This window comes from Rhipicephalus microplus, chromosome X (assembly GCF_043290135.1).
Source record: "Rhipicephalus microplus isolate Deutch F79 chromosome X, USDA_Rmic, whole genome shotgun sequence".
In the NCBI taxonomy this organism is placed as follows: domain Eukaryota; kingdom Metazoa; phylum Arthropoda; class Arachnida; order Ixodida; family Ixodidae; genus Rhipicephalus; species Rhipicephalus microplus.
The window spans coordinates 121,832,086-121,856,995 of NC_134710.1; the positions used below are offsets into that span (position 1 = coordinate 121,832,086).

General features: G+C 47.4%; 1 protein-coding gene and 1 long non-coding RNA gene across 6 annotated transcripts in view; one reads left to right on the forward strand and one right to left on the reverse strand.

The window, feature by feature from the left end:
• Positions 1-11,679, forward strand: part of LOC142775723 (uncharacterized) — a 252,900-nt gene extending 241,221 nt beyond the window's left edge. Inside the window, exon 3 of the long non-coding RNA XR_012886946.1 lies at positions 11,411-11,679. This is a non-coding gene — a long non-coding RNA (uncharacterized LOC142775723). The remainder of the gene's footprint in view (positions 1-11,410) is intronic.
• The window catches only part of LOC119176380 (puratrophin-1), a 540,416-nt gene that overhangs the window by 432,734 nt on the left and 82,772 nt on the right, over positions 1-24,910 (reverse strand). The window contains exon 1 of one of the 5 annotated variants that reach the window (XM_075877539.1): positions 17,126-17,869. The exons of the other annotated variants lie outside the window; for them this stretch is intronic. Coding sequence (XP_075733654.1) covers positions 17,126-17,140 — 15 coding nt within the window. The 5' untranslated portion in view covers positions 17,141-17,869. Of the gene's footprint in view, positions 1-17,125; positions 17,870-24,910 lie in introns of those variants that run through there. 5 annotated transcript variants of the gene reach the window in all.

The following is a 24,910-nucleotide window of genomic DNA, read 5'->3' on the forward strand; positions in this document are numbered from 1 at the left end:
ATATTAAATAAATAAATAAATACTATAGCATCAGTGAGAGGGTGGCAAGTGTCATAATTAAGTTTACTAAAAGGTACAAGATGAAGGTGGTACAGGCCTACGCACTTACATTAAGTCATGATGATCATTTGCTCGAACGCTTCTATGAAAACGTATATAGAGCCAGCCATTAATAAAGTAGACGCAGTATACTATTCTTATGGATGACTTTAATGCCAAAGTAGGCTAGAAACAGGCCGAAGAGCATGCAGTGGGATAATATGGCATTATGGCATCGGCTCTAGAAATGCCAAAAGGGAGTTATTAGTAATGATTGCAGAACGTAATAACTTACGGGTTATGAATACATTCTTCAGAAAACTGGCTAACCTTAAGTGGACGTGGCGAAGTCCTAGTGGCGAAACTAAAAATGAAATTGACTTCATTTTGTGTGCATACTCAGACATTGTACAGGATGTAGAAGTAGTTGGCAAGATATGATGCAGTGTCCATAGAATGGTAAGAGCTCGTATTCACCTACATTTAGCCCCGACGCGGTGGTCTATAGTGGCTAAGGTACTCGGCTGCTGACCCGCAGGGCGCGGGTTCGAATCCCGGCTGCGGCGGCTGCATTTCCGATGGAGGCGGAAATGTTGTAGGCCCGTGTGCTCAGATTTGGGTGCACGTTAAAGAACCCCAGGTGGTCTAAATTTCCGGAGCCCTCCACTACGGCGTCTCTCATAATCATATAGTGGTTTTGGGACGTTAAACCCCACATATCAATCAAATCACCTACATTTAAAAAAGCAAAGACAAAAACTGACACGCAAGAAGCCAATTAATGAACTCAGAGTTTTGCTTCAGAATCGATTCGAGGCACTAAATGAGATAACCGACGTTAGCGTTCACACAATTAACGATAATCTTCGTAGTATCATTAAAGAGTGTGCAATTAAACTTGAAGTTTCAGTCACTAGACGGGAAACTGGCAAACTATCTCAGGAGACAAAAAAAACTTAATAAGAGACGAGAAACGATGAAAGCCTCAAATCCAACCGACAAAATAGAGCTATTGGAGCTTTCAAAGTCACTCAATAGGCGTAAAGTAGCCGACATCAGGAGGTATAACATGGAAAGAATTGAGCAGGCTGTAAAAAGCGGCAGAAGCCTAGAAGCTGCGAAGGCCGACTTGTGCATGGCAAATATCGGATGTATGCATTGAGAAACAAGGAAGGCAATATCATAACCAATATGGATAGGATAGTTGAGGTGGTGGAGGAGTTCTACAGAGAGCTGTACAGAAGCCGAAACAACCAGAATGGCATCTTAAGAAGCAATAAAGCCCAGTGGAATTCTACATCCTTCTTGTAACGACAGGGGAAGTAAGGAAAGCTCTAGAAGGAATGCAAAGAGGCAAATTCATTGGTCAGAATAAGGTAACAAAAAACCTGCTGAAAAATGGCGGAGAAATTGTGTTAGAAAAACTGGGCATTTCATATACAAAGTGTCTCTTGACGGGAAGGGTACCAAAATCTTGGAAGAACACCAACATCATTTTAATCGATAAGTAAGGAGACGTCAAGGACTTGAAAAATTACAGGCCGATCAGCTTACTATGCGTTGTCTACAAACTATTTACAAAAATAATAGCTAATAGAAGTAAGGCGACATTGGAGATCAATCAACCAAAGAGCCAAGCATGATTTCATACATGCTACTCCACAACAGACCATATTCATACTATCAATCAGGTAATAGAGAAATGCGCCGAATACAACCAACTCTTATACATAGCTTTCATAGATTACGAGAAGGCGTTTGACTCAGCCGAGACATCAGCAGTAATGCAGGCACTACGGATTCAGGTCATTGACGAACCCTACATAAACATACTGGAAGAAATCCACAGGGGATCAACTGCCGCCATAGTGCTCCATAAAGCGACAGAACACCAATCAAGGAGGGTGTAAGGCAGGGAGACGCAATTTCTTCATTGCTATTCACCACTTTTTTACAGGAGGTTTTCGGAGGCCTAGATTATGAAGAGTTAGGAATACGAGTTAATAAAGAGTACCTTATTAACCTGAGATTCGCTGATGGCATTGCCTTGATGAGTAACTCAGGGGACGAATTACAGCCCATGATTACTGAACTGGACACGGAAAGCAGAAGAGTAGTCTGAAAATAAATACGCAAAAAACTAAAGTAATGTGCAACAGTCTCGGCAGAAAATAGCACTTTGCGATAAATGGAGAGACGCAGGAGGTTGTAAAGGAATATGTTTACTTAGGACTGCCCCGCCGCGGTGGTCTAGTGGCTAAGGTACTCGGCTACTGACCCGCATGTCGTGGGTTGAAATCCCGGCTGCGGCGGCTGCATTTCCGATGGAGGCGGAAATGTTGTAGGCCCGTGTGCTCAGATTTGGGTGCACGTTAAAGGACCCCAAGCGGTCGAAATTTCCGGAGCCCTCCACTACGGCGTCTCTCATAATCATATGGTGGTTTTGGGACGTTAAACCCTACAAATCAATCAATCATCAGGACAAACAGCAACCGCGGAGCCATACCACGAGAGGGAAATAACTACAATAAGGATGGGGTGCATCACATTCAGCAAGCATTCTAAAATCACGAATGGTAATCTGCCACTAACTCTCAATAGGAAGTTATACAACAGCTGCATCTTGCCAGTACTTACCTGAGCAGAAACCTGGAGGCTTAAAGGACGACGGAACGAGAGATGGAAAGGAAATTTATACGTGTAACCTTAGGAGACAGGAAGAGAGTGAGTCAAAGAGCAAATTGGGGTTAAGGATATCATAGTCCAAATCAATAAGCAGAAATGGACATGGGCCGGGCACGTAGCACGTAGGCAGAATAACCGCTGGTCATTAAGGGTAACTGACTGGATTCCCAGAGAAGGCAACTGAACGAAGGGGAGACAGAAAGTTAGGTGTACCGATGATATTGAAAAGTTCGCAGGTATAACGTGGCAGTAGAAAGCACGAGACCGAGTTGATCGGCGGATCATAGGAGAGGCGTTTGCCCTGCAGTGGGCGTAGTCAGGCTGATGATAATGGTAATTACAGGTGTCAAACAGGTCGTCGCTCAGAATTTTCAGCAATACGCCAAGTAGCGCCACATTTTGCCTGTTGCGTCAATGTATATGAAAGACAACGCGATAAGCATTTGAACAAACTGATTTTTTAGAAATGCAGCGCACGTTAGATAAATGCCACGTATACTGCATGCATTCACTTCCCCTGGTTTACACATAGTGTCTTTAACATACAAAGCAGGGCACAGACACGACAATATGTTTATACTTAAAGTTGTAGTTCGTTTCAGAATGCTCCGAGTCGGGGTTTTCATAAAGCTGTGGTCGAATAACACTTCATTTAAAGGGAAGAAAATGATGCCGCCAAAAAACATCTCTCTACATTTTTACGTGCCTTAGTTTAAGCACCGTGGCATGCTACATAAGAGTGATTGACCGCTGCATAGCCTCCAGTGTTTCTATTTCTTGCCACAATACCGTTGTTATAGGCGAAGCACGTTCACGGAAGCAACGAAACAATCCTGTGATACATCGACCGCTTGGTTCCCGGCGGCCTTCGAAGCGTTCCGGCAGCGCATATGTGCTAAGTAGGCAGCTTCGCTGAAAATAAATGAAGTGTTTTTGTCGGCAGAACTTGAAAGAGCACGATTTCTGACGTGCTGCGAGAGAGAAAGATGAAAGAAATCGAAACGAAGGAAGCTTTGCAAAAGGTAAACCAAAGGCAAAAAGAAAACTAAAAACTTTTTATGGCGGGCAGCATGCAGTCCACTATATGTATCAAGTATAGACATGGCAGTCTCGAAGCGCGAGGCTCGGTGGATGGCGGCTCTGCTCAGCCACGACCTCGCCGATCACCTGTGGGCCATCCGGCACGTCCACGAAGCTGCCCGCGTCCAAGGACTCTATAGGCCAACAACTGTGCTGGTGTGCTTGCAGCTCCACCCCGCACAACACCGCCGGACATTGCCAATAAAGTTTTTAGGGGCGAAGCTCCTTAATGTCGAGGCTTGTCCGTTAACGGCGTTGGCGTTGTGCGCCGTAGCCGCCGATGACGCTGGTGACGATGCTCGTTCCAGACCAAACATTCTCTCTTTGCCATCACGGCACAGCACATGCAAGGTGCCCACTATACGTCATGACGATGACGATGAAGCACTCACTATACCACTATGCCATTCATCAATCTGCTGATAAGCAAGGTACCCGCTACACGTGTCTGAAAGGCATTATGAGTATACTTTGTGCTGTGGCTGTGACGAAGAATGAGCGCGTTCCAGACTCACATTCTCTTTCCGCCATGCATGGATGAAAATTAACGTGAGCGAGCCCGCGAAGCTTCAATGTGGCTCAGGAACCTCAGCAAGCCACTCCAGACAAGTGACTTCAATGTATATATCATGAACGACAACTGGCTCGTGCAGCATATGACATCGAGATATCTGAGATGCATTTCATATGACCATAAACAACCAACAACAACCGAGGAGACGTGTATAGACCTCGCCTTTGCGAATTTTAGCATGCTTAAATCCCATCCAAGAACGCTTGGCTCTTCATTTCCTTGATCATAACGCAGTCCTAATGAAGTGAAAACGGAGTCTGCACCTCAATACTATATACAACAAATAGAACAGCGTCGTATAGAATTCACACACATGTTTTCACTCATTTGCATGTTTGAACGGGCAGTGTAGAGGGGATTCACGGTTACCTGAATGATCCGCCGGTGCTTCGCCCACTCATTTTACTTCGTAGATATACTGTGCTTTTTTTAACTCACTCGTGGCGAATGTGAACTTGTGATCCGTAACCTAAAGGAATCTTAGTATGTAGAATTCGTTCATTTGTACCCTTCAGTGTACATCTGTAAGCAAAGAGAAGACCAGTATCTAGCCGGCGCCGTCTACACAGGCACCATGTGTGTGCGTGTGCGTGTGTGTGCGTGTGCGTGTGCGTGTGCGTGCGTGTGTGTGTGTGCGCACGTGTGTGTGTGCGTGCGTGCGTGTGTGTGCGCACGTGTGTGTGCGTGCGTGCGTGTGTGTGCGTGTGTGCGTGCGTGCGTGCGTGCGTGCGTGTGTGTGCGTGCGTGTGTGTGTGTGTGCGTGTGTGTGCGTGCGTGTGCGTGTGTGTGTATGAGAGAGAGAGAGAAGAGAGAAGTTTTCACCAATATTTAGCAGTATTATTGCGATCGTTTCACCCTGCACTACCGATTCACCCGGCACGATCGTTTCGCCCTGCAGTATATAGCAAAGAGAAGACCAGTATTGCTCCATGCCTGCCAGCTTCTCATTCTCTGTCTTGGTCCCTAAATTTAGCGAGTTCTTTCGAAAGACCAAGCCGGAAGTTGAGCGGGGCCGTTGTTTGTAAACAGCTGAAAGTGTTTAAACTAGGAGCACGCTCTCGATAGGTGCGGTTCGGCCAGGGTTGGAGTGCTCGTTCACGGGTGGTGCCAGTGATGACGAGAATACGCTGGCCTGCACAGAAGCGCTTCTTCTCACCGCTTATCTTGGCAGCACCCACTATACAGCGCGTCGCAGAAGCCAAAGACGCGTGAGTTACGCCCGGGTTGGGATGCATCAAGGGTCGAGTGAGCGGGCCGTGAGCGCCCAGCCAACGGCGTCGCGCGAGATTAGACGCCGATGGCATGAAGCCGCCGCCAAGGCCTCGGTGCGCGCAGTTGCCAAGTTCCACGCTGAACGCGGAGAGAGGCAGGCAGCTGTAGCCAGAGTCGCCAGACGACTCGTCGCGTTTGCGGTGCGGCCGCTTATTCGCTGCGCAAACAACTCGCCGAACGCACCTGCCGCTACACAGCATAGAAAAAGAAGGAAAGGCAAGCAAATGTCGGTAACTGTTCCTGCATTAATGCAGCACGAAGCAAGTTAGATCCGCCACCTAAGTCGTTCGTTCTCTTGCGAGGCGCGTGCGTAAGGTGTTGGATACAGAACACTCCGCGGCACGCTTAGTGTTACGGGGGCATTTTCTGAGATCGACGTGAGGTTACGAGAAAGCACGATTCTGCCTCAGCTGCATCGCATAAAACGCATGTATTTGCGCATCTGCCTGTTTTTCTGAAAGCTTTTCTTTTTACTGCGGTAGGATGAGAAATGTGAAAATATATTGCTGCTCCAGAGATGAATGCGAGTAATACCTGGATGTCAAAAGATACACAAAAAAGACGGTATATTGAAGTCCGCATTAACCATAAAATAAACCGCTATAGTTGGGCAACGATGGCACGGAGGTACGTAGGTCGCGTTTTCCAGCGTTTGGCTAAACTCCATTTGTTCTCGAAGGAGCGTAACTTAGCGGGTTAGGCAAAAAAAGAAGAAGAGGCACTTAACCTGTATTAACACGTGCCCCTATCGACTGAGATGGCCATGTACGGATTTCGTATAGACTACCGTGCAGGTTTTGCAATATTATGCATTCCTGATGAGGTATATAATAAGGCCAAGGACATCCAGACCAGTCTGCGAACTTTTCAGTGAATGTGGTGCATGGAAATGACCCGCTGAATGTGATTCCCGTGACCGCGAAAAGCAGACTATACAACTAGGAAGTGCACCTTCAGTGCAGACTGGCGTATGTCTGGCCGCACTTCCCACGCTTCAGATGAAAGCAACCGGCTTGTTCTCCGTTCCGTCCTAATGCCTCTTGGCGTGCAAGACAAACGCACGTAAGCGCCTCTGCACATCACGCCTGCTTCGTGGTGGAGCACACAGTCGTATTAGCATAGCAGGCTTGCTTTATTTGCCTACGTTCGCCATTGTCATCGCCGGACTTTACGTAAGCACACCACGTGCCCTCGTGTGGCACAAAAATCAAATCGAGGTGCACGCAGCAGCCATTTGGCCGGTGTCTCCACAGAGGACAGCTGTGTACGCGGCTAGGCACAAGAGGGGCTTCTCATCAGCGGCCGCTTCACCCTGCACTCAAAAATTGGATTCAGCAGCGGTGAGAGTTGGAACTGTTCCACTACGACGTGCATGCTGCTCTTTCACGGCTCGAAACAAAGCGAACCAGCAGGGAGACCGAGAGTGCGCCAGACACACGAGCAGAGCGTATACAGCGAGTGGTGAACAAGGGGGGCTCTTCCACGGGCAGCCGCGCGCGAAAGTTCTTGGAACTGAGCCTGGGCTCCGACCAGAATGAGGGAAGAGTCACGACTCGGTCCTATTTTCGAGCCCGCATCGCTCGGCGCAGTTACTCGAGCGAGACGAGGAGACGCCATCGGTTAACCACTGGCCGGATAACTTTGTAACCGGGGAGAGTGCCGTTGGCCTCCCATAACGCCATTCATCGTGACCAGTGCACTGTACTATAGTGCAGCGCGGGAAAACGCCTGCCGGGTTGGGAGGCGCAGTTCAGGTTTCGTGCACAGTGGTTCCAACGACACACATACGAGCACCCGGACGTTACAACGCATGCAAGTGCGCCGGATATGCGAGAGCGGCCACCTCCGACCAACCGGCCAGCTTTACGATAACAAGAAGCACGACAGAAAAACAATTGCGGTCAATTACGTGCGTCATTAAGCATTTCATTAATTACGCTGCTATCATCGGCGAACGCTTCACGCATAAAATATTGCATCCACGCACGGAATACGTCTCTCGTACACTTCCTCTCGTCGGTGACTTTTAGCCAAGTGAGCATGCGGGCTACCCAGACAGCAAAAAGCGTCGTTAACCACGGTACAAAACGTATTACGAGCAGTTTCTTTTGTAACGGCGTAAATGCGTTTAGAGGAATCGAATACACGTGCCACCATAGCAGTGGTACGTACTTTGCATATGTCGCCGTGTGTCTTTCTCCCTCCACCCCATTTTCCTAATTGTTCTGATCCGCACTGGAATCTGTTACGCTGTGTAGGTTGGCACATTGCCATCTGGTCAAATCGAACGCTGCTCTTAGTGTGAATGGTAACGCAGGTTGTAGGTGCTACTTTTTCTCGCTATGTGTGTGTCCAATTACCCTACTTGAGCTGGCCGCAATCCAAAACATGCAGAATGGACGTCGAGGCTAACACAGCCAAGTGTTGTAGTGCGGCGAAGAACAGTCGTCGCAAGCGTTCGCTGTGAGATAGACTGCGGTCGCTTAATGAAAAAAAACAACAACAACCAGATTGGCAAAAGCGAAACTCGGCTCGCACTTTGAAATGGACCTTGTTTTCACGGAATTATCTGTCATGTAGTCTCACTGTGTTGCTCGGGACGGTGAAGCGCATTAGGGGCGCCATAAATTCGCGGCGCTCCTTACACAAGCCGGCCTCGTAATTCCACGCCTGTCGGCCGCTCGAGCACCGGCCACCCTGGCTGTCGTCGTCAGGCCAGCGCGCACATCAATTCGGGAAAGTGTTACATGGGCGCCGTCACTGCCCACGTGCTCTGGCAGCGCCCTCACGAGGAGGCTCGGGGCGCAAGACCGACCTTGACCAGCCGGCGCGGAAACGACAGACGCCGCGCAGGCGCAGTCACTCTTCCGCGTCCCAAATTAAGTCTCCCGTTGCCAGACTGGCGCCGGGGCTGTGGCATTTGTCAGTTCCACACCGCGGCCTGCTCAAAGAAGCCGGTCGCGCCGCGCACGCGACCAATTAGCGCGTCCGTTCACCTGTTATTTAGACTCGAGACGAACGCGTGCACGGGGCAGTGAAGCGACCGCGAACGGGCGCTTCGCGCGGTTGCCCTCGACAAACTCGTTTTTCGCAGTGGAAAATAATGGCAACTGCTATTCCACAGAACAGGAACGTATTACACGGGCTCTTGAAAGTACTCGCCGGTGTTCTCGCACATACAAAGTGTCTAAGCAAGAAAGATAAGACGACGCATAGCGAGACAACATTAACCGTAGGCGCGGTAAGTTGTCGAGTCACAATAGTACTTTCTCTTGCGTTAACTCGTGCATTTCAATAATAACCTGCATGATCACAAGAAGCGCCAAACATATATACAGGACATTCCGAGAAAACCTGCTGGGTATATGTTTACCCTTTCTGTTATTGTATGTGTATGTGTGTGCGTGCGTGTGTGTTAAATCTTAACGAAAACTGTACTGTACTAGTGCATTAATTGACTTCCATGTACTCATCAATAAATTTTTGTTGGGGTTTAACGTCCAAAAACCACCACATGATCATGAGAGACGTCGTAGTGAAAGGCTTCGGAAATTTCTACTACCTGGGGTTCTTTAACGTGCTTCATGTATACCCGTTGGAGCCAGCGCAAAGTGAACACGGAACATTCGTAATGATATTAGAAATTAAATTTATCCATTTACATGAAATCATAGGCATTCAAACATTGAAATCAGCAAGGTAAACCCTCCTCTTATGTGGAACTTTTATGCAACTGCTCTCTCTCTCTCTATCTTCTACCATATGAAGTATGAAGTACGCCAGATAATCAATACTCTAATACATGTCAGCCTTTCTAGTTCAGAAAAATGAGTGAAACGAAGCAATATGAGCTTGCCAATTTCCATTTTATGCATTTCCTTTTGCCTTCACGTGAATGCCAAAGAATTCAACTTTTCTATTTCCTTGATTCGTCTAGCGCTAATGTCAATTGAAATCATCACTGGCAAAAAGGGTTAACGGAAGGTTTTCTGTAATACTGTAGCGCGAATTCAAACAAAACGAAGAAGGAACAAACATGCACACGACAGATGTTCCTTCTTTGCTCTGTTCGAATTCGTGAAGATTATGAATAAACTAGCCCAGCAACGAATTTCGTTAAGCTAACGGAAAGTACTAGCGTTTCTCCTTTCCGCCCCGCCGCGGTGGTCTAGTGGCTAAGGTACTCGGCTGCTGACCCGCAGGTCGCGGGCTCAAATCCCGGCTGCGGCGGCTGCCTTTCCGATGGAGGCCGAAATGTCGTAGGCCCGTGTGCTCAGATTTGGGTGCACGTTAAAGAACCCCAGGTGGTAGAAATTTCCGGAGCCCTCCACCACAGCGTCTCTCATAATAATATGGTGGTTTTGGGACGTTAAACCTCACAACTCAATCAATCAATCAATCAATCAATCAATCAATCAATCAATCAATCTCCTTTCCGTCTTACGGGTGTTGATATCGTTTAGCAGTTACAAAAATGACATGATAACATAGGATGGGCAATACTGAAATGGCAATACCTTCAAATGGCAATACTCAATAGGGCATAGCAAAGAAAACTAATCGAAGCAAGCAACATACATGTAAACACGAACTTCAAGTGCTAACCAAACGGTTAGGTGCCAAATTATCCCATGTGAAAGGAGACATCGAACGAAACGCGATGCCCACGGAAGAGGAAGACGCACAAAGTCGAGGTTCTCGCATCCCGCCCCTATTTCGCACAAACGGCGGAAGCGCGCCGACGAGCGTGGTCTACTCGTGAGCGCCGATGTTCCGGCGTCGCTTAGCGTCATCAATAACGACGCACGGGCGCAGCTTCACTGCGATATCCTCCGCGGCCCCGAAAGCCGAGCACAACACCTGCGGACGCAAAGCAACATCCCCGGCGATTGTTCGCCGCCAGAGTCATGCCCTGTCGTTCCGGCGAAAAGGCAGGTGCGCGAACCACGATTTCCCCGCCGTCCGTCCCGCTAGGAGAAGTGCGCGCAGCGATTGAACCGCCGCGGCGCTCCTGCCATGCCGTGAGACACACCGCCGCTGCCCTTGACCAGGGCTTCACGCCCGAACATCCGTGCCTCGCAGTGAAGACCATGCTCTTGGCGATTTTCACCACGGTGAACGTTGCAATGTTCGATAGAGGGCATATGTCGGTAACAATAAGAATGCTTGTATGTCAAAGTCTCCCTGCCTATTTGCAGCTATATATTCTGATAAACGTGAACATCGGAATTTATCGTTTTATGAGCACACATACTTAAACTCTGTACTGCACGCATGTGCGCACAAAGGACATGTATTAAAAAAATAATCGTATACACATACTCCCAGCTGTCTTACATAAATACAGGGTGCAGCGTATGTATACGACTATGTGCATTGCCATACCGGAGTGCATTTGCTCGTGGACGCGGAAGCGTATATGCATAAGCAGTTTTTAAAAGAAAGAAAAAAAAACATAAGACAGCTTCATGAAGAGACCGCGGAGCTGGGCGACATTTCTTATTTTTGTTTCTCTTCATGTTGCTTTCTTCCCCTTTCTCTCGTTTCCTTTTTTCTCTCTCTCTTCTGTCTATCTTATGTACCATTGTTTTACTTCTCTATTTCTTTATATCCTTTTCTTGATACTTATCCCATTGTGTGGTCCTCTCTCTCTCTTTCTCTCTTTCTCATCCTGTTTATCGCTTCCCCTTTCTTCCTATATTTCTCGCTACCCATTTCTCCCAGTATCTTTACTTAAACATTTTCTTTTATGTCTCACAGGAGCTCGGTGAGCGAAGCAGATATTGAAGAAGATGAAGAAAAGGGCGAAGACTACGTGTGCTGGTCACAAGCCAAGGGAAAAAAAAGACATCTAGAAAATATATTCAAAAAATTAAGCATTGCGTTTAATTAAAAAAAAATCTTTCCTGTGGGGCTTCTTTTCTGGGCCAGAGCAACAGGAGCGTCTGCATACAAATTTGCGAATTTCTAAGACACACAACAAAGTTTACTTCTTAGGTTATTCCTAATAAAATTCTAGTTATTTGGAATTCTCGTTTATTTATTCATTTCAATTAATAGTTATGTACATAATTTATTTGTACGTAACCTTCTGACTGTCTAATCTTATATTCTCTAGCGAATATTATATTCTCTAGTGAATATGAGCGAATATTTTTTTCCTTCGTCAAAGTTGAATTTCTTTTCTCTATTATATTAACCGGCGGTTTGAGAGCCAATCCCCCGTCGAGGGGTATACGTGCTAAAACACACATTCAAGCAAGTAAGCAAGAAATCATGTGTCGGTTCATGACGACGATTTTTTTATTATTTCACAGATTAAAGAATAACGTTAGGCTTGAACAGCTCCGCTGCTTTAAAAAAGCATTATTCACGCGCACCGTCAATTACAGAGCAATGCTAACATCAAACAACTTTCACCATCGAACCCATGTTCAGCAGAATATTAATGAATCTCGCATGCTATACAGCGCCAAAATACGTAAAGTTTAATATGCTCTTTTTATTTTTATTTTGAATTTTTGATGGGCTCTCGTCACTGTGTTAGTAGCAGTGATATGGTGACATGTTTCGGAACTTGTGGACATCTAGGGAGATTCGAACCACCAACCAACAAAGGCGCAAATACCGACGCTCCTAAAACAGGGCCGGTCGACTAGTCTCTAGCTTGGAAGTAAGAGTAAGAAAGCGTATGGAAATGACAAAACTTCAAGGGGAATTAAACGAGTTTTGGGCCAATGTACTTCCAGGAGACTATATTCTGGCCCGTTAAATAATTTCTTCTGGACTTGGGTAACTGAGGAGGAGTGTTTGAAATACCTCTCAGAGGTTGCGCCTTTGGCGTTTATACGATACGGTAAGTCTAATGCGTTAATACGTAGTGTAGCTTTAATTGTGCTCTGTATGGCAACCCTCAGGTGCAACAACTGTGACTTTTTCTGGTAGGCATACGCTAGCCGCCTAAGCAACGTATACGGTCATTCGTATGGCGCGATGATCACATTTCGAATAGAGACTGGTGGAACCAGCGCCGTGGCTTCTTAGTGTATAAGGAAGACCTCGTTTAATTGACACGTTGCTCGACAAGTTCTGTTATTGTTAAGTGTTATCTACGATTGCGTTTCATGCCCCCACTTTTTTTCTTCTTCGTTTTCCTCGTATAACGCGGGAATCACGTGCTACAACAGATTCGCGCTGTTCTTTGGTGCGTGTATTGCAGGGTAAGAAAAAGAAACCAGCGGCATATAAGGCTTGCCTCGGTGTGTCGTGAGCAGAGTCCACAATCGGCAGTGCAAGAACCGAACATGCGTTCACGATACACAGGTGCGCGAAGGAGGAACACGAAAAGATTGAGTGGAACGGAGCGAAAGTGGTAGACGGCGTTGCGAGATAGCGACTGAGAGATTGTGCAAGAGAAAGCGAGTGATGGATCGTGACAGACAAAACGAGTCGCCTCACCTCTTTACTGTTTTTTTTTTCAGCTTTCAAAACCTCATAGAAGCCGGAGAGCTTGAAAGCACGTGCTCGATAGCACGTAACAAGGCGACGTTTCTTATACAACGGCAGCTGCGAGACGTCACTGCACTCGGCCGTTGACAGGACTAACGTTGGAAAAAAAAAAAAAGCGAAGCCAATAGACCTGTACGTTCAGTGTTATATGTCTTTCTTCGGTTCCGGGTAAGAAACGCGAGTGACACTTTACCGGTGAAATTAGGAAGCCGGAAGCGAAAACACCAACATATTGCAGGTCAGAAGAACGTCGTGGTAGACTGTGTAGTTTATATGGCCGAGCGACAGAGTGCCCACCGCTGATAACACAGCGGAAGTGGGTAGGTGCTTAAGAAGGGCGCGCACGGCCGCGTCTGGTAAGCGTGTAAAAACAAAAACAGGGAACAGATATTATCTGGGCAGCAGGCATCCTGGAAGCCATCACGTGGAATGAAAACAAGAGCATTATGTTAGCCGCGTGCTGCCTCGTTCCGAGGCAATCGAAAACAAGTTATTTTCATATTCTGTGGCGTAAAAGAGGGTGAGAGAAGAGAGAAAAAGAGTTCGGCATGTACCTATTGTTGGCCTCAGATTATTTTTCACTTCGAAACAAAAGAAGGCGGTAGGGGTCAACAAAGGTCCGAAATAAGCATGCAAACAATACAGTTTTGTTCTAACTTTCCAATTTGTCAGCAGACCGAATTCACACACCCAAGCTACCTTGAACTTTCAAGAGTGGCACAGCGTGGGCATCCATGATCGAGCGTGCCCAGGAACCTGATCGATGACATGGCTTCCGAAAGTTAAGGTCGAGAGGCAGAGTAAATCTGACAGCCTCGAAGACTCGCTCATCGGCATGCTGCTTGCGTCACGAGGCAATCCACGAAAAGGCCGCGACTCAAATGGGTTACTTGTCGATGGAAGAGTGCATGCATGGCCGTGGCCATCGCGGTGCTGCCTCCTCTGAACACTGTGGATGCAGGAAGCAGCGCAGGGCAATGCGCTGCCCGGCGCGAACAGGGCAGGCGCCTACGCTCCGGACGGCACCCTCCCCTGCCCCCTCATGGCAGGCCGCATCCAAGGGAGGCTTCGGGGGATCGGCCATTCATATTTCAAGTTGGCCTCTCTCTTCTCTTTGGCTGCGGTGGAGGCGGTTGGCCGCCGGAAAACTCGGGTTGTTTTTTGTCTGCCGCATCAGCAGGGCTCTCGGCGGGCCCGACTCGGGGTTTCTCCTCCGCGCATCGCGGCTCGCTCGTACCGCGCAGTGGCTTCCGGTTGGCGCCGACCGAAGTCGCAACCCCCGCCCTTGCTCGCCCCTGTATACAACGGCAGCGCGCCTCAATCACGAGCGGACCAACGCGTGCGCGAATTACGCTCGCGGTCCGCGGGCGCACGCCCCGAGCCGCCATTACGTGATGAGGACGCAGATTAAAACAAAACGACCACTGCTTTACTCGCACCACCCACGTCTTTCCTTTCCCAGGGAGAAAATCGCGTCGCGCGGATAGCGGAGGGAAAGGAGCTCTTCGGCGCTTGAGAGCCGACGATTAGCGCGAGACAATAGCGCAGGCCGCCGCACACTGGGCGTATGAAAACAATAATCAGCGCTCGCTCTTTGAGGCTGCCTCCCTCACTTTTTCTCCAAATTTTCTTTCATTCTTCATTTTTTGTTTCTTTTTCCGAGTGCGCGAGTGATGGAAGGCCCCTGTTTGAACAATGCGGGTGATGCGAGCACGAAGTGGTACTTGTACCATAGCCAGCAAAGGCGATTAGATATTACGCACTCGCAATATGTACACATTGTCCAAATATAATTAAGGCCACTCGAGTGCCTGTCAAATCAGCAGTGCCCCAACTCTAATTTCAGCATCAACCAAATCATTAGGCCATCGATCAGGAATTAAAGACTGATCACGTTTAAATGATTAAGTTACGTATCTGCTTTCGCGCTTAATAGACGAAAATGAATGTCACCTTGACGACTTCAAGGGCCCGCCGCCGAATTTGAACAATGCGCGCGTGCCAGTTACCTCTCGAATTGATCGTTTCATGTCATTACATACACATTAAGCTCTGACTGAATTATAGGTTTGTGAAACATTAAGCGACAAGAAGAAAGCAAACTGTCTAATGCACTAAGAGCTTAGCCATACGATATTCACTCTAAAGAATGTAATAGCTTGTCTAATTCGAGAATCAAGGAAGAAGTGCGGGCCAGTATACTTGTAATCTACTCCACAAGTCCTTGTAGCTGAATAACATCATGACTGCCTTTGTATTGACACCAACTCTAACTGAAAAAAAAGGTATACATTGCCGTTGATAATCTAGGCTCAGTTGTAACAGTTGTTGTTGCCCAAGAAGTCAAGCACGTTCCATTTATTTTATACCCCCCTCAATATCACATCCCTTCACCTTACACAATCACCTAGGCACCCAGCTCCCCCCCCCCCCTTACACACGCACATAAAGATGGATGGAATACAACAGGAACAAGGCAGGGAGATTAACCAAAGTACCAGCGATACGTGCATTTAATCACGACTGATGGCAAAATGCATAGTTAACGCCGTGGCTATTCTCTTTCTGGTGTACCCAGTGGCGTAAGGATCAAATCATGGCTGAAAAGAGACGTATGTAAATAATAAAGCCAACAGTAAAGGCAGAGAGGTTAGCGAAGATGAGTCGAGTTGTCTGTCTACCCTGCCCAGGGAAAATGCAAATATGAGGAAGCGGGAGAAGTTTGCATTATGCACATACACACGTGGACACGGAAACGTCCTTTGTCCAATTCGTCACAAGTGGCATGTCCTTCTCAAGATGTGTATCAACGATTTTGTAGCATTACACATTGCAGACGCATGAGACCATGGTCCCAAGTTCTCCTTGATGACATTATGATACCGTTATAAAAACAATACTCTAAAAAAGTAGCATGTGCCACCGGAACACTCATCTCCTTTTCTTTTTTCTACTTGCACGGTCGAGTCCTGCAATCGCTACTGCTTTTCCCTCGCCAGAATCAGTACATATTTTATTTAGCATGCAATACTTTTCAAGTACATTTGGTGCATTGAATTCAGTGCGAAACATTTCTTGTCGCTGTAGATCATAACCGGAAGGCTCCCAAAACGCACACATTGATGCCATTCAATCGATGATACTGCGTACAGGTTTGTCGTTGTGCTTAAGCTTGTAGGCTAGAATATATTGATGCGAATGTGCTTCAGCGGCACGAACAGACCTAAACCGTATAAACTTATGTGAGTAAATATAAAATATAAAGCAAATATAAAAAAAAAGTTTTCCAGAAGCATACACTGGAAATGGTTGACAGACGTGGTGAGTGACAATGCCGTTTTGTTTTTTATTCTGCCTTCGCGCAAGGTCTTGCCAACGTGAACTCCAAGACGTGCCCCCCCCCCCTTTTTTTTTGTTTGTCTAGTCAAGTCCCGAAAAAAAAAACTTGACTACAACGTTTGAAGTACAAGAGTCTTACAATATTATACTAAGCAAAATAAAGCTAAAAGCAAAACCATCCAAAGCCTAGACAGTATGACAAATACAGAGCGTTAGCGCAAAAGATTGCACCTTTCGAACAGGTTGGACGCCGATCCTAATTCTGCACGGGAAGAAGCAGAGAAGTTAAACTCAGATCTAAAACACCGGCATTTCTATTAGCCGTTCCTCAACGTGCACGAGTGCCTGATAATTCTACACTCGATGCTGCAAAAATGACAAAATTTAGGTGTCACATTCTTCACTGTCACGGCTAGACATACGGAAATAATGAGATATTGTTTACTTAATCTCTGTCCCATGGCCATCCCGTTCTGAATCAGCCTTGCTTGAACATGATGCAGCAAAGTCCACCAGTAATAGAACAAAACAAAGGGATCAGTGAACCTTTCCTTTTGCTTTGTTCTAGTTTGTCGAGCCGACATAGCATGTTTACAGTATGACAGCGGTAAGGGACACAGTACATACCGTTTCCGCAGCCATAATCTTGCGTTGTTTAGTAAAAAATTTCCATGGGTTCAAAGAGAACACAGTCTGATGTAGACTCCGAAGAAGCAGTGGACACTCTCGCACATTGAATGAAACTGGTAGTAGAGCTGGCGGGGGGCCCGGTGAAGTCTGAGTGGAGGTGCAGGTCGCACGATAAAGCGGTCGCCGAAGATGTCGCGCGAAAAACAAGGACAGTGGTTCACGCTACACAAGTGACTCCACTCTTATCAGGCCTTTTTTGTTACTGCCGCTATCGAGTTCATCAGCGTAAAAACAAAGCCGCCGGCGAAGACTATATAAAGTGGTCTAATCCCTAAGTTGGTGCGATGCGGCGAAGATGCGTCCGAGCCGGTGACGAGCTGGTGCGGGGAAAGTCCAGCGACGCACGCGCTCAGGTCACCGCAGCGGGCGGCCTCACGTAAGCTTGCGCGCGTGCTGCAGGGGCGTCGCGTCAAAGCAGGCAGCACGTGATCGTGCGCATCACCAGAGAGCCCGAGGACAGCACGCCGTCAACGCGATGACGACCAAGAGGAGCGGAGGACGCGCGCGACGATGCTCGCGGCGAGACCGTTACTCTGCGAATGGCTCTGTGGGCTCCCGCGCCGCCGCCGGGGACCGGTGCAGAAACATTTTACTTTCAGTTTCGGATCGTGGGAAAGAGAGAACGCCCGACGAAGGAGAGAAGGTCGGCCGTGGCGGTGATCGGGAACGCTGGGTGGAGTAGAGTATCTCACGCCAAAGAAAACCCCTATCGGACCGGCTCGTCGTTCCAGACGACGCCGCACGCATGGTGGGCGCGCTGCGGGCGTTTTCTTTTTTTCTCCTCTCTCACGCGCACGCGCTGTGCGCTCTCTAGCGTCGATAGGAAAGCGCACAGCAGTGGCGCATGCTGGTGACGAGACAGGGCGCGAGCGGGATGAGGAAGAGCAGGTGATGGTGCAGGCGGGGCGGCGCCTTTGGTTATCGTTTTTCTCCTATTCATCTCTTTTCCCGTTGTTCCCTCGGCGTTTTCTGTTCGCAATATTGGGCGACGGGCCGGCGCCACGGGTTCTGAGATGAGAGCTCCGAGTGGGGCCCAGTGCTGCCGGAACTCTGCAGAGTGGGGAATAAAAGGTATTTTTCGGGCCAGTGCTTCGGCTGCTGTCGCCGGGAAGGGAGAGTGTGAGACAGCTGGAAGAGACCACGGAGGAGAGGCTCGTCGCGCCCGGTCAGGGGATTCGGGCACGGCCGCTCGCCGAAGGCTCCAGGTTACCCGGCACTAAATATTTTATGCCTTCAGCTCGCTCTTCACCCAACCTCTAATCCTGGCTGCACTGTCTAACACGCAGGCGTCCGGAAACAAAACCCACCCAGAATAAAATAAGTGTACGCAATATTAACCCACCTTCCATTTTTCTTACGTATTTTATTTTTAAAGTTCGGGGGTAAACTTATTTATATTTCAGGTGTAGAGCAGAAAAAGCATACTTAGCCTAACGAGACGGCGATCGACGCCACTGCTCTATCGCGTCCATGACGCTCTAGGTCCCCGAAGCATAGTTCTCAATTTTTTGAGCCAAAGCGAAGACGAAGAAGAGTTTCCCTAAAAAACACTAAAAAACAATAGCGACTTTGATATGTGGACTTTATAACGTCCCAAACCCACTATATGATTATGAGAGACGCCGTAGTGAAAGGCTCCGGAAATTTCGACCATCTGGGGTTCTTTGACGTGCACCCAAATCTGAGTACACGGGCCTACGACATTTCCGTCTCCATCGGAATTGCAGCCGCCGCAGCCGGGATTCGATTCCGCGACCTGCGGGTCAGCAGCCGAGTGCCTTAGCCACCAGACCACCGCGGCGGGGCCAATAGCGACTTTGACTGCTACCACAGTTCTCATGGAATGCAGTGCCACATTGACCCCTTCGTAGTTTCGGTATTCGAGTACTCTATAGATTCGGCACACTGAATTTCTTCACGCATTTCATTTTTGAAAACGAACGAACCGAACGAACGGACTGAACAGACAGACACACAGACACACAGACATAGATAGACACACAGACATAGACACACAGACATAGATAGATAGATAGATAGATAGATAGATAGATAGATAGATAGATAGATAGATAGATAGATAGATAGATAGATAGATAGATAGATAGATAGATAGATAGATAGATAGATAGATAGATAGATAGATAGATAGATAGATAGATAGATAGATAGATAGATAGATAGATAGATAGATAGATAGATAGATAGAACGAAAATCGAGAGGAGAGGAGGGTTGACGCGGAAACCCTTCCTTCCTACTTCGCATGCAAGCGGAATGCGCTTGCGCCTTCTTTCAGGTCTGCTGGCCGCATGGGCGATGCGGCCATTCATCAAATTTTGTCAATCTTTCTTTCTCTTAATTTTGTTCGTGTTTTCTTAAGGGGCGAAAGTCAAGCTGACTGATTTCTCAGTAAGACGAAACTCGATCAGCACGCAAAGAAAACGAACTTTTTATTGCACGTTTTGTATAAAAACCGACCTATACACGTAGTGTGAAAGTGTCAATCTATAAAAGCAGCTTTAACTTACAACTGATATACGGACATAAGGAGCAAAAGTTGAACCCAGAATATCTGAATCACTGCGAAAATCATCAACATTCGTGAATAGGACGCATCGTATTTGACTCAATCACGTTTGTTATGACGGCGCACATAGTTCTCTTAAAGAACTTGAGTACCAAACGAGAGTGAATTTCAGAGGCACGAAGAGGCTTGAAGCGATCAAAAGTTTTTCGAAGAAGAACGTCGCTGGAAACAGTTTTTCTGCAAAATGACTTGTCCTCGTCAGGGCAACATCGTTTGCTTGATGAAGAAAAGTTCCCTTGTCAAAACGTTGGCTCCATCGCCAGTCTGTATTAACTTTTAGAAGCATTTAGCGCACCACGTACATTTAAGTAACACTACTACAAGTAAAGACTCACAAATTTTTAAACCGTGGCTACAAGAATTTCATGAGCAGGAAGCAGCCTATAATTACTCGACATCGTTTGAACTACACGCCAAAGGTAAAAGAAGCTAAAACGGTGTAGCCGAGCCAACTCGAATTCAAGCCTTTCATGAAACGCATTTTCCCGACAGGGGGCTTGGCTGCCGTCTCCAACAATTATAGTCAAGCGACACTGCACTACTGTCAGTCCAGTCAGGCTTGCAGATAACTGGGTTTACTCATACGTACTCATGGAAATTTATACCTGCTCAAATAAGGAGTCCAAATTATTGTGCTTCGCGGAACTAAAAATCCTCGAGTTGCCCTGCCGCGGTGGTTTAGTGGCTAAGGCTTTTGGCTGCTGACCCGCCGGAGGCGGGATCGAATCCCGGCTGCGGCGGCTGTCTTTCCGATAGAGGCGGGAATGTTGTAGGCCCGTGTGCTCAGGTTTGGGTGCACGTTAAAGAACCCCAGGTGGTCGAAATTTCCGGAGCCCTCCACTACGGCGTCTCTCATAATCGTATCGTGGTTTTGGGTCGGTAACCCCCAGTAATTATAAAAATCCTCGGGTTAGCACAACGCAGAGCCAAAGAAAACACGTGTTGCCCGATTAAGCAATCTTCGACGTATGCATGAATGGTTGACTGGTTCGGCGTAGCTCAATGCGGCTTCCGTTCTCTGCCCGCCACAGCTTTCTGTCTTTATCTTTTCCGTAGTTGACACGTTAACTGAGCGAGATAACTGAGCGCGATCCAGGTTCAAATATTCCTGAGCGAAGGGTGAGGTGCAGAGGGAGGCGCTACGAACGCAAGTGAATCACTTCCCGCGCTTCACTTGATTTAAAATTCCCAAAATAAGGAATAAGAAAAGAGAAGATATATAAACAAAAGAGAAGTTCTTTACAGGGGTATTGATGTTTTTTGTTTGTAAAAACTTGTGAAAGCCAATAAATGCGAACATTCACATCAACCTCACTACGCGTTCAACCGGATCCTAAGATTCCGGCAACCGCTACGAGCGTGCATGTTCCTTGAAATCGAAACTAGAGCGAAGTTTCCGGGGCCTGGTGCACGTATACATAGAAGGTTCCGTAATACCCGAAGGCTCCTAGTTGTCAGATAGATACCTGCTTCCCTTATAGTTCTCCTATACAAACTGTGTATACGCACATAAAATCAACTGCATCTCTTTTATAATAGGCGAAACAACTAAATTACAGTGATTGGGAAGGTTACGGCTGCAATATGTTTTTTCTCCCCTTTTCTTTTTGTCGACTCGTTAACATGCTTTTCTCGTTTTACAATTAGTCACGTGCACCGACTCGACAGTCAGGGGTGCTCAGACCAACGGTGAAAGAACTTGAAAAAAAGAAAAGAACCCAAATGTATAACAAAACTTCATGTTATTGAAACTCTCCATGTTCATTATATGACTCAAACAAAGCCGAAACAGTCGTTCATAATATATAAAAGCTTCGCCAAATTCACCTAAGGCATTTTCTGAGAGCATCTTAAGCCTTCCCCCCCCCCCTTTTTTTTTTAATACTAAAGACATAGCTTATTTTTCAGTAGTCTCCGCTTGTTTTTTCGCTATATTTGGATGAAGCCTCGAAGTATTCGGTATGTAAAAAAAAACCAATGATACAGAAATCGGCATACTGTATGGGAATCTACCTGAGCGGAGCTTTGGTTAGCCGGGAAACAAAATGACGCGTCACAAAAGAAAGGCTGCGCTGTGGTTTTTCTTATCAGTGAGCTTTAGAATAGCGCACCGCGAGCCCTTGCGGTGTGGTCGCTGCGACTGCGCATGCGTCGTAACGCGAGTCGCCATTCGCGTTCACAGCCTGCCCGCAGAAAATCCGAAATAGCGGGTAGTGTGTGCGGTTCGCAAGCGGTACGCAGGCAGAAGGAATGAACAGAAAGCGAAACCTAATCAGCTATACAACCGTTGCCTCCGATAAATCGCCATACGCCGAAACAACCTCCTCGCTCTATGCGCTGTCCGCAGCAAGAAGGCAGACAGAGCTCAGGAATTCGTTGTTTATCACGTATCCCATAGCATGATTTCATTCATAGCTGCAACAGAGATGATATCTCGCCAAACGTGGAGTCGGTGCATCTCCGTTGCGCACAATGTGCACGACCACGCTCTTGGTCTACGTGTGACATATTGGTAGTTCGTTTTTATAACGTGTGTTCGATGACACTATTCTCGCTGCGCACAAGTGCCAAGTCAAACAAACGTTTTGCGAATTTGGCACACCTTCATTTTGCAGCCCGGAAAAATTCAGACAAGAGTGTTTACCATCCCGAAAAAAGAGAGTTTGACATTTTATAATAAGCTCTACAATTTCGTTGAAGATTATCCATTAAAAACAATTCAAAAGCTTGTCAGGTAAATATTGCTAATGAAATGCCTTTACTCTTAATAAAACTACTCTGAGTCCGCGAAGAGAACAGTGAACAATAATAAGTTCGTTGCATTCTCGCTACGCACTTGTACAGGCTTTAAATCTTGACTTCAGTTATCTGAAAATCCTGTTATAGAGTTTCTCACCTGTTATTTTCGGGCGTGAGGCCCACCACTGGAGGCGCGGACGCTGCAATCGCTGTGACGTGCAGGGTTGGATCACGTGATCTCGCTTCGCTGAAAGCTGGTGGTCGGATACGTTGTTTGTAACGGCAATTTCAAGGTGTTCTCACTTTTGAACTGCGTTGCTTTGCTTTCACTTCATGTGTGTGGACTTCTGCAGACTACACAATCCGGAAAGTTGCAGTAAAAGTTATCGGCAGCGCGCCACAGTGCGCTAGTAGGTACGCGATGCGACTGTCACTCTGCTGGCAGTGCCACCGTCACCTCTCTCTTTGTGGTTGTTATTTCAAGCCCATGGGGTTAAAATGAGCACCGACCACGGATGTTCACATAAAAGCTGAGCGTTCCAGCTTCTACCAAAATATGAATGTGCAAGGAGTCCGATTATGTAGATCTTAAATTACGGCGTAGGTGTGAACATGACGGGGGGGTGGGGGAGTTGCCGTCGTTACATTTAAGAATGTGCGCCGTTGTTTGAATTCTCTGAGAGCCACTTTAGAGCTCGGAAGTTCTGTTCTTTTTCCCAAATGCTCGTTAACTTTACCCTATTCCGGCCAATTTCATGGCCAGTGACTTCTGCGTGTTCGGCCGGCGTGTTCGGCAAAACTTTTTTTCTTACACTGTATACATGTGCCGCTCCGGTGTTTGCTAAAGCTCTTCTCTCGCCAAGGTACTTTTCACCGTAGTATGCGCCACCCCCCACCTGCCTCCCCGGTTGTCCATCCCCACAAGTTTCCGTCCTCCCGTAGCGCATCCAGAGTGTGGCACACTTATCCCCCCCCCCCCCCCCCCCGAATTGTCTTCGCAGGCCATATATAGCGCACAAAATAACGGTCGACCATATCTGCCTGTCCAGCTCCCAATTCTAATTGCCATCCACGACTTAAGCTCACAGGGTTCCTTGCTTGTAGATTACATATGTAAATGGGCCCATAGCCACTGTCACTTCTCAATGTCGTTTTGATATACAGGTGAAAATGCGGCCTGCTTCGAAAACCGATTCATCTGCTAACAGCGGCCATGAAACATCAGACAGCTTATGAATGAAGCTACACGCAAATTGTACACTGGGATTTCTATTGAAACGTGAAATTGCCGTTGAAATCACGGTACGCAAGACCTCGCAGCATTCTCATTCCAGGGCGCAAAATAATACGGCTGGCTGGCATGCAGTGCATTCGCTACCGAAATCCGGGGCCCGGTCGGGAACGCATTTTTTTTCACGATTTGCCTGTTTGTAGAAGCTGTATAACTGAACCAATGATTCATAATTTTCACCCGTGTGTGGCTCGATGAAAATCAAATATGCACCATGTGACAAGCGTAGAAAATTTGCGCAATAAATAGTAGGATCGTGCCGCAGAGAAACTTTTCCTCGTGTGAAATTTTACCTATATTTACAACTCTGAGTGAGCCACGCACGTGCATGTGATTCTCGCGTTTGCCCACAATCATAACAAAGGTTGCGGCTGCATTCCAGTGGCGCATCCAAAAGGAAATACCCCCCCCCCCCGCCCCCCCGCCAGAGCCTGGGTCAGCACCCCCCTCTCTCTTTTCAGTGCTTATCATCCACCTCCTATCGCAATTATAACAACTGAGTGGGACCACTGTGAGCACACATTAAACGGGGTCTTCATGCTACGAAAAACAAAAAAAGGTCAGGACAACGCCTCCCCCCTCCGGTGTTACTTCACCCCCCACTCTCCCCTAAAATGAGTCACTGGATCCACCCCTGCTGCATGCGGCTGTAAGAATGCTGTGTCGCGTCTCACAAAGTGGACTATGCACTAGCGTTGTGCTTCGTAGGGCTCTGTGTGCTACACAAAAATGTAAACTTGCGGGGAACGACGACGAAGTGTTCGGATATCCGAGCGGTTCTCTCTGTGCGCTCCGATTTTTTCGGTGAAACCTTCAGATTTTTCTGGTGCCTCGGCTCCGCGTATTGCGGCCATGCACGCGGGGCGTTTTGAAAGATCACCTGGCCAGTAGTCATCCTGGCCTACCACAGGGAAAAAGAGAGGAACCTCACTCAGTGACAGCAAGGACACAGCTGTACTCAGCCGTCTCATAAGACGACTCATCTGACGATGATTTCATTTCTGCACTGAGCAAAAGGGCGAAGAGGAAGATCATCAACGCAGCCTCACCCACCTTTGCGAGTACAACGACTATGAAGTCAAGCCATGAACCCTGGCAACACGT